The sequence below is a fragment of the Limulus polyphemus genome, unplaced genomic scaffold, assembly GCF_000517525.1.
Source record: "Limulus polyphemus unplaced genomic scaffold, Limulus_polyphemus-2.1.2 Scaffold1937, whole genome shotgun sequence".
In the NCBI taxonomy this organism is placed as follows: Eukaryota; Metazoa; Arthropoda; class Merostomata; order Xiphosura; family Limulidae; genus Limulus; species Limulus polyphemus.
The window spans coordinates 102472-113437 of NW_013667547.1; the positions used below are offsets into that span (position 1 = coordinate 102472).

The 10966-nt window shown below is 30.3% G+C and overlaps 1 protein-coding gene across 3 annotated transcripts in view; it reads right to left on the minus strand.

Moving 5' to 3' along the window:
- Nucleotides 1–10966, minus strand: part of LOC106465419 (kinesin-like protein KIF13A) — a 141504-nt gene that overhangs the window by 37923 nt on the left and 92615 nt on the right. For all 3 annotated transcript variants that reach the window (XM_022393310.1, XM_022393311.1, XM_013925645.2), the window contains exons 21-26: nucleotides 9623–9796; nucleotides 9141–9298; nucleotides 8442–8574; nucleotides 7947–8190; nucleotides 4869–4995; nucleotides 782–837 (exon numbers count right to left, since the gene is read on the minus strand). In XM_022393310.1, coding sequence (XP_022249018.1) covers nucleotides 782–837; nucleotides 4869–4995; nucleotides 7947–8190; nucleotides 8442–8574; nucleotides 9141–9298; nucleotides 9623–9796 — 892 coding nt within the window. The remainder of the gene's footprint in view (nucleotides 1–781; nucleotides 838–4868; nucleotides 4996–7946; nucleotides 8191–8441; nucleotides 8575–9140; nucleotides 9299–9622; nucleotides 9797–10966) is intronic.

Consider the following 10966-nt stretch of genomic DNA (forward strand, 5'->3'; position numbering starts at 1 on the left):
GCCCCCCACGGCTGAAAGGGCGAGCATGTTTGGTGTGACGGGGATTCGAACCCGCGACCCTCAGATTGCGAGTCGAGTGCCTTAACCACCTGGCCATGCCGGGCCATACACACACACATATGGAATACACAATACAACTCTTTCTTTTAGCCTTGAAAAGCATGATATTAACCACATGAGAGTTTGGAATTTTATACATTTACATCCAAACTTCTCAACATTTACACGCTTCAAGTTTCAGTAAGTAACAAAATATTAAAACGTATTATTTTTGTTTTTTATCATTTATCTAAAAATAATTAAACTTGGCACTTGAAGAATTGTTTATCTATAAATGTGATAGTGAAAGACTTAATGTTCTATGGTTTCAAAATGTTCTGTGCTGGTACATGCATCAGTAACATATTTTTCCAGCATATAAAGGATTCAAAGTATTCTCTGAAGTAAAACAATAATAGAAGAAAAGTAAAGAATACAAAGAAAATGTATGAAGGATTATAAAGTAAAATATTTAGATAATTTACTTGGTAATATATTACAGCCAAACACATTACATACAAACTTTACTTCTTTAGTAATGAGCACCTTTGCATAATAGATTCATTTTACACTGAAAAAAGAATACCCATTATAAAAACAAACAACATATACACACCCAGTAAACTACTCCTTTAAATTTTTTCCAAAAAAAGAAAAATATATTTTCAAAGCATTAATGAGTTTCTGATGAAATATATTATTCCGGTATAAAGCAAACTGCCTGACTTTTGAAATTACTTACCATTTAGATCAAGAAAGATGACTGGGATGTGTTGTTCCATACCTAGTGGTGGTTCCCTATGCAAAGAAACAAATACAGGAAATTTAATATATTAAGAACTTTATTTGACAATATATACACATATCACAATATATATATATATATATATATATCAAACCATTACTTTAAGTTTATTATAAGTATAATCTAAATACAAACAATTATTTCAAACCTAACAGAAGATTAACTTGTAAAAAAAAATTGATGGAACATACAGTTTTCATAGGTGAACGATATTACTTGTCATTTTATTACTTTAAATGTTTGATAAGGGTACAACTGAGCTTACTTAGTCATCTTAAAATTACATGTATACACACACTGTGCAATACTGACCTATGGGCAACACACTGCTTATTATTATACACAGCCGTGAATTTCAGATTGAAATCATCATTTACAAATAACTTTGGGAAAAAACAAGTTCTGCAGCAAGAAATATTAAAAATTAAGAGGAACTTAAGACTATAGTTGTTCTTTATAGTATATACATCTTAAGACAATTCATTTGTTAAAGTTTTACTTAAAAGATTTGTCAGTAATCAAAATGAAACTGAACTATCATCATATCGTTTACAACATCATAACCTCAGCAAACTCACAGCTGTGAAAGGCAAGATAATGAACTCTCTGTGTGAAAAATAGGTAATCATAAAAAAATAGGAAAAACAGACTCATTAATGATTTGGAGAAGAACAATGAGACGACTTATTCATATATCAAAATGTATATAAACACTCATCAAACAAAAAAGATTGTAACAATAAAGATAGAACTTAAATCAAATTGAATAAACCAAAAGTACATAAATTTCTCATAGAAAATTAATTTAAAGAAATGTTCTACTTGCATAGAAAAAGACATATTACTGTAGTTACTTTTTCATATTACCCAAGTTACCATATATCTAAATCAACATAACCTAAATACAGAGGGTTGAATACACTATATTAAAATGATTTTGAATATGGAAATCAGTAACTCATGTGACAGCCACAGCACTGGGGCAGAATGTATCAGAACTACATTTGGACATTACTTGATACTCATAAGTAATGCGATGTTATTGAAAATTCATCCTCTTAGGAAAGTTGTATAACAGTCCTTTCTGATACAAAATACTCATACACCCAGATCATAAAGATGTGCTAATTTCAGGGATTTAGAATTTAAAATATGGGAATATCCCTTTCATTTAATGCCACTTAAAAACAAAGGAATATGCTCAACTTGGGGCAGCAGGACCATCCAGAATGAGACCTTTAACAACATATCCATTAAACTCTCACATATCTCAAGCAGATGGCAAATGAAATGGGTATTCATGCTATTCTATACAGCAGCATACTAGTCAAGTTGCCAGGTTGCAACGTCTATGAATTACTGTGAGATTGGACTGTTTAAAAGGGTGCTGGGAAACCTTGTCCTTCTATGCTAGATATACTAAGGAAAGCAGTATGGAGGAGGGATGTGCATTGGACATAACAGCCTTACAACCGAGTGTTCTGCAATGGAAATTACACTGAAAGGCTATTGTAAAGATACAAAACATGGTAGCACTTAAGAATGCATAAAGTCACAACTTTAAACATATATTGAGTTAGTACTCACAAAACTTTCTAATTTAGAATGCTTCTTGACACTTAAAACAGATAATGGATAATTTTGTCACTATTATTTCTTACTAGTGCTTTTCATTGGTCCCAATCTATGCAACCTCATCTTACTTGTACTAAACAAAGAATATTCCTTTCTTCTAAAAGAAATACACAGTCTTTCTCCAAATATGTATCACTTTCATTAACTATAAAATACATAGCAATTAAGTTGCATATGATGAATACATTCTGGGACATAAATTGGAGAAGAGGAAATATACAATTCAGAACAGCCATGTGCCAAGACACTATAACCACGGTTGAGGTGATTAGCAAATCAATTTTGTTTCTGAATAAGCTCTTTCTATGAAACTCAATACCACATCATATTAAATACTAAAGTATTCTATTGAACTCAGTACCACATCATACAACTGGCTGAGCTTTTCTACTGAGCTCAATACATCATAAGACTGGCCAAGTTATTATACTGAACTTAATACCACATCATATTAATGTCTAAGTTATTATACTGAACTTAATATCACATCATATTAATGTGTAAGTTATTATACTAAACTTAATATCACATATTAATGTCTAGGTTATTCTACTGAACTTAATATCACATCATATTAATGTCTAAGTTATTATACTGAACTTAATATCACATCATATTAATATCTAAGTTATTATACTGAACTTAATACCACATCATATTAATGTCTAAGTTATTATACTAAACTTAATACCACATCATATTAATGTCTAAGTTATTATACTAAACTTAATACCACATCATATTAATGTCTAGGTTATTCTACTGAACTTAATATTACATCATAAACTGCCATGTTTAACTAGAAATGCCTAGATATTAAACTCTCTCTACTTTCACTTGAGATAACCAATGATAAGGGTGAGGCTTGAATTCTGAAAGACACGACTTTATTGTTCTTGTGTATATAATGTCATATTCTCACAGTGTAAGACAAAGGTATCTTGAAAATAGACAGGAAATTCCAAAGTCTCTTTCTGTCCCTTAGAAGTGATGTCTGATGTTCTGTGCTCTCACCTTTGAAGTTGTTATTGTTTGTATTAAATAAATAATTATTTCATTTTGTTTAACAATTTAAATATGGTCTTAGCTCTTTATTACTTCATGATATTTAAGAGTTTTACAAAGTTTCATTCAAAACATAATTAAATAACTTTATTATCACTATATGTCAATAAAATTAGCATTCCAAATGTAGTTTATAATCAAAGTTTTTATATTATCTAAGTTTTAATTTCTTAATCTTAAAACAAGAAACATTAAATATTTTTAATCTTCATTTTTTTTGTCATGTGATGTGCAAGTGCTCTCAGTTCTTCACGTTTAGTTTGTATAACTTCAACAGTATAGCATCTACATTGTCTAAGATATGTAAACATAATGGCAAAGTCAAATGCAGTTTCAATGCCCTGACTTCTCTGTTTGCTGGGATATTAATAACTTTCCCAACCTAGAACAGAATCTCTCTTCTCTCCTTAACTTTCAAGACAGTTTTCAAAACCATATGTTCTTATTTGATGTATATAACCAATACAGGGAGCTTACTTTCTATTAGAAGCAATGTCCTTTCCAATTTAGCAGCAACAGGCATTAATCCAAAGGAACTGATTGATATATGTGTTGGTAACCAAAGTTCATACATCAGTTAAATATTCTTGGTTTAAAGGATTGTGTTTAAGCTCAGTTTGTTTTGGGTTTTTTCATTCTCACTGTTTATAAAAAGTGAATAAGAATGTTGATTACTCAATGTAGCTTTTACTTCTGAAGAATGTATGAAATTGTACACAAATTTAACTGTATGCTGGCTTTACGTAAACTTTTGGAAAATTTGTTGGCATTGTGAATTTTAATGAAAACATTAAGAAAGTGAAGTGTACTGACTGAAAGAACGTAAACTAAATGTGTTGGATTTATTTGTTCATGTGGCTACAAATATTCTTCATTTTGAGAAAGGAGCATACCCAAATATCGTTTAATGCAATCAAAATAAAAACTATTTGAAAAGAGAAGGTGTCTAAAGACTCAGGTTTAATACATGAGTGAACATACTTGCAAATGGAATAATTAAAAGGACCTCTGATGGGTACACTAAAAGATATGTTCATAATGACTCAAATAAATAAACTCTACAATAATACAAAAACAAATATAATGTACCCATAGAGTTATTTAGTACCACGATTTGAAATAATCATTGCAAAAGCAATTTTTATTGAACATAAATGATGCACCATATTTATATTAAATTAGCTATGCATTTCTAACAAGTTCCTATAAAACTTCATATTAAAACACAATATTTAATGTTCTACAGTGACCTTCAAAATGTACACTATAACTAGAGCAAGGACTGAAACTGTCTTACTATAATTATCTTCAAAAAGAAACTTACCAATCTGCTGGTGCTCCAGGTATTTCAGATCCAGGTGCTGGGACTAGAACAGCATTTCTTTCTTCAGTAAGAGAAACCCACTGATCAATAAGACTTTGCTCTCGTTCAACATCTTGCTCTGTTTTATCTGCATCAAAAAACATATTAAGTTGATTACATATTTTCAAAAGTCTACATTTAACAAAAACAGTAACTTTCACAGCCAAATCTTAACAAAAATACATAATTTTAAACTCAGTATGAGAAATAGGATAATAATGATAATAAAAACACAAAGAAACATACTAAATATTAATTCATCAATGTAGATTAGGTAATATTAACATTAAAATGAAACAAACATTATACATTTATTTCCATTAAGTTTATTTATTCTAGAAATTTTACAGCTTGTATATAAACTTACAGTTCAGAATTGATTGGTATACACTAAATGCAATGTTTGAAGTAAAATTTGGTTTTTTATTAGTTGAATTAATCATAGCAAATTTTCTTTGATTGTAAAATTTCACTAAGCAGCTGTTGTTGTTTTTTTTTCATGTTGTTATGAAACTTGTTTGTCTGACAAGAAACAGGATTCTACTTAAATACTGCAAAATTTACAAGACTTCTTTCATAAAATAAATTATTCTCTTTGGCCACATGGCAATATACTCTAGTCAAAGTATGACAAATAAGGAAGTATATATCATGTGTCTAAAAAATTTTTAGAAGTAATCATTATTAGCTATAACTTTGCAATGTAAAAATGGATGGATGCATAATTTTTTATCAATCATAGAAACACATAGATTTTTAAAAGAATAGCTAATACCAAACAAGAAATTTTATTATTCTAAGTCTTTGCAGATTTTGCATAACACATGATCAAGAAAGTTGTTAAATTGATTTAGTTCTAGCTACCTTTGTTCCTTCATCATTCTTTGAAGGTAACACTTGTTTTGCCCATGGGTGCATGGCTGTAATACTGCACAATGTGCAAAAATGTTGACAGCCAGTGCCCTCAAATGTTGGACCAGATGATATCTCAAGGTTATGGATTTCCTTATGTTTGAATGAGAATGACTAGTCACATGGATAGCACTAATAACTATGGGTAAACCTGACATTTTTGATTAAGTAAAAAATGTTAGATTTAAACATCCATGTTCTGGATCTAGAGTAAATTGGTTGGTGAGGATACATCTCAAAGAAAGAAAGCCAGTCTAATCAATTCATGAATCCAGTAATAGGCAACCATCAAGCATCCATAAACAATTACACATACCATGCATGTCTTGTCTCTGAATTAAAAAGTGTATCTTCATTGTGTGATATACATCAAATCCAGTCTATTTATTGGTTTGTTCAGAATCAGTTAGTTTTAGCTAAATTCAGCAATACTTCATGAAATATATCCTGATAATCCTCCTATTATACAGTAAACCTACCAAATACTCTAAGGAAACTAGTTCACCTGAAAATACCACAATACCTTACTATGAAATTCAGATTAATTGAATCTGGAAATTACAACTGTATTTATTAAACACCATCAGACCATTGTTTATAAACAACTGATCAAAGTTTGTTACAATAGCCAAACATGTTTTACTAAACCTAAATCTGTATTTCCAAGCTGACATAATCATCATGCTGCATACAGACATGATGAAGCCTATATTAAAAGAGTTGTGTCAATTATTTTCATTCAGAAATCCTTTTAAGACTTACAATTTCAAAAGGAGTTGTAATGCTGAATTTTTGTTGAGTAATTCTAGGCTTCAGATAAGCAAGTACCAAACCCTCCCAAATACATAATCACTGATTATCATCAGCTCAACTCATAATAAGCATGTTACATTTTAAGATATGTCATGCAGTACTTCATAGGTTCTGAATTTTCTCAGAAATATGGTCTTCTATATAGGTTGAGATCTACCTACTAGTAAAGTCTACATGTTCATTCACACAAAAATAACACAATACCTTGTCTATTAGTGAATCAGGTGTTTATCATAAACCAACGTATTCCTGATTTTATGCATATTTTAAGAACAAATGTCTTGTAAAGACAATTTAAAGTACTTATTAATCATGCTTATAAGTAATTATTCTAAGTTTACTGGTGAATATATCTTATCAAAAACTTTCTTAAATGCAATTAGTTTGATAGTACTTTCACTGAAAATAATATTTATGAAATACATATAAATAAATGTCAATATGTGTGTGTGTGTGTACCTGTTTCTTATACATTTCAATATTCCTTGATCCATCAGCACCAAACTTGACACAGTAATACAGGATGACATAACAAAGTCAGAGAGGGTTTGACCCCTCCATCTAATTTCATATATAATTTTTGAAAAACTACCAATGTTGTACATCCCTCAGTATAAGAATGAATTATGTAACCACTGTTGGTAGAATTCTTGAAAACAGTATGTCTTTCTTTTCAGTATTTGTACCTTTATGTATTTTTATTGCACTTTTAATGTTATCATGTTAAGAAAAAAAAATAGAAGCACAATTTCCTATCCTTTGTTACAAATAAGTTTTTATTTCGCCCGTCCAATGGACGGGTACTCCAGTTAGTGCTAAATAAATTGATCACCCCTAAAGTCTTGAAATTTGATGTGCCAAAGAAACCAGTAGAAATAGGGTTATCATATTCAGGACAGCATTTGCAATATATAAAAAAGTAGCTAGTTTTAATATCTGGCAAAGTTTATCCACATGTTGAATATAAATTAATCTTTAATATGTACTGTTACAATTGTTTTCCTTTTAAGAATGTAATATCCAAAAATAAGAGGTCATATGGTATTTATAAATTTGTATGTCCATCTTGTAAGGAGGAATGTTTAAGCTCTACTTATGGGTGGCTCTCAACCAATATAAAAGGAAAAAAAAAAGAAAGTATATTCCTGAATAAAATTCAGAACCCATCAAGTACTGCATTACATACCTTTGAATACAACATACCTATTACAAATGAAAATTTTACTATTTCAAACACGATGAATAAGCTCAAGTTTTCTCAATATTTATACAATAGAAATAATTTCAGAATACAGCAATAAACAAGTTTTTAACCTTTCTTGTTTATGAGTTTTTGGATCTGATCATCTAAGTACTCTCTTCGTCTCATCAGTGCATCTGACCACTTTTCTCGCAGCAGAGACAAGTCTTCTTCTTGGTAGGAGTCGAGGGCTTTCTGAAGCTTGGATCGTGCACATACACAGCCAATATAAATATTGGTGATTGTTTCACAAATAATAGGCAATGTCCCAGAGTCCTGGACTGGTTTTACAGTAACAAGTATCCTTCTCTGCTGACCCTATTTGGAAACATTGTAAATACATTATAAATTTATTTAACATTTTACATTTACAACCTCCATGAAACACACTACAAATATCAACATATACCACTATAAAACAGCTTGTATGTACTGAAAATCATACTTCATAATTTTTTGTGCTTATATATGGTCAGAAGTTGCAGTTTCATTTTACTGAAATTACAGAAATAACTATTGATATACAAGTTCTTCAATTAATATAAAACTCAAACCAGTTTTCAAATTACCTGCCTAAGCTGAAAAACCCCTCCAGCTATCATGTCAGGTTTACACAGCACTTCTACAGGTGTATACTCTCCCTGGTCATTTAACTCATGAATTTCCACCCAAAACTCTATCTTTCTGGTCAGTTCTGCCCACCTAAAGTGAAGAAAAAATGCAGCTTTGCTAATATAAAATATAGGAAAAAAAAACATTTAAACTCTAAATGCATACCTGATTGTTGTGACTAATCTCTCCAGTCTGCATTGCAATTATTAATCTATATCATCATAGCAAGAATTCTGTCATAGACAGGTGTCCCACTTTACCCCATTTTTTATCTTTGATACTAAGGACTTTTTTCTTTAGCTCAAAAAAAAAGTTGAGGCCTACATGTACCTCAGAAAAAATTGCTTCACATACTTCACCACTTACATCCAACTGAATATAGAAAAGGCATATTAAAAATGAATTACAATTTTTTACAAATTTTTGCTGATGCCCAAAGTTTACTGATTTTCTAAATAGTCCTGTTTACATTTCCTGAAAGTGTACTTTAAAAAACATCAGTCAAATACATCATCTCTCTTGTTTATATAGATATACTGATTCCAATTTGCCAAAAAATAATAAAAAAAAAGCAGCATGTTCTATACTATTTTTTCATGTGTATGCTGTAATTCAGTTTTACAAACTAAAACACCTTTTCACACAGATCTACAAACCTGTCTAGAAGTGTCCTTGACCTCTGTAACTGAGCATCTACTTCCCAACCTGTCTTGACAGAGTTAAAGCCACCACTACGATGCCCCCAGACCTCAACAGACAAAGCTCCTTCAACACAGTGTTCGACAAATTCTTCTGTTAGGTTGACAGTGAACTCCTGTTGTGATAACATAATCAAAGAATAACAAAACAATTCCAAAAGTTACAGAAGTTGAACGTAAATACATCAGATTATTGAAAACTGTCAAAGATGTAATAACTTTTAAGAAAAACTATAAAAATAAAGTTATATTATCCATATCAAACCTAAATCCTTACAAACATAAATCTTATTCATTAACATCCCTATAATGTACTTGTACTAACTAAATTGTTTTCTTTGTTTTTTACATTACAAATAATTTGAAATATGTAAAATACTTAGGAAACAGAGAAAAATAAGAGTTTATTCAAAGCACTTGTTGAAAAAATATGTTCTAACCTTTTCATGTTCAAATACAAACATTATTTTCTCTCTGCCTTTCTGAAAAATGGGTTGGTCAGGGTACACAATAGGAGGTACAGCAATAGAGTGTGGATGGCCCCAGAAAGTATACTGGCAGAAGACAAAGTTAGACAAAGATGGTGGAAGTCCTGATGCTGACTTTATGGCTACCTAGTCAATGGGATAGAGAAAATATTTCTTCTGAAAACTACCATGTAATTATTTTCTATTTTCAAAAAAACATTAAAAGAAGCATTCTTTACTGTTCTAGTGAAATTACAAAAAATGTAAACATTTGGAAGGAAACATTAATTACAAAATAGCACTCTTTCTTCCCTCTTCAAAACTTTTATTTCCATTAAAGCTTAGCCTGGTTCACAAACAAAAGTAAGAGGGTGAGAGGATAAGAAGTTGAAATTATGTATGTTTAGTAAATTGGAAGAATTAAAAAAAAGATTAATGTGAATATGGATAACAATAAAATCATTTACCACATGAGTGCTCAATATCTCACAAGCACATCCTGAAAGATAAAACCTTTAAATAACCAGTCTGTGGCAAAAATATGTTCAAGCACAAAGACAAACAACTCCTTCAAAGTGAAATCTTTTGAACATTTAGGTGGGAGTTCCAGGAGCCACCTATGCTCATGAAACATAGAGCAACCCTTCCTACTGGCCAAAACTGATTTTAAGCATTTTTATGCCATCCTAAAATGCATTTTTGGATATGTTTGGATATGTCATATATCCCCTTTCAAACTTGTTTCTAACTGATTTCTTGAAGTCTTTAAGTGCTGATTCTGAGTGTTCAATAACAGACACTTTGGTTACTTTTTCTAAAAATTTTTGTTGCTCTTAATCAGTTAACCACGTCCAGACAAGTCATGGGTGAAAGGCCATGTCATCTCATTTGTTGACTTGCATTCAAAATTTTAATGAACTACTATTTCATGAATTTATGTCAATAAGTTGGTATCAACTGTAGATTATAATTCAAATGTTAGTACTACAGATTATTCAATTTCTTAATTTAAAAGTAAATATTAAAAAAAACACAGTTAAACATCAATTTTTGTGCCCCTAGTGGCTTTCTTAGCCATTTTAAATTCTTAGGATGCCATCTCTTTCTTTCGAACCAAGATTTCAAGGAGGTAGGTTGAGTCTTTAGTCTGGTCGAAATTTCATCTTTTTTTTTTGACTGAAATACAGCTTAGTTACTATGCTTGATAAATTATAGTAGAATTCTGTGGTATTGATATAGTAATTTGTGATACTTTGATTATTCAACTGTATATATATAAAACCTAAAAAAATTATTTCATTTCATATCCTCCATGTG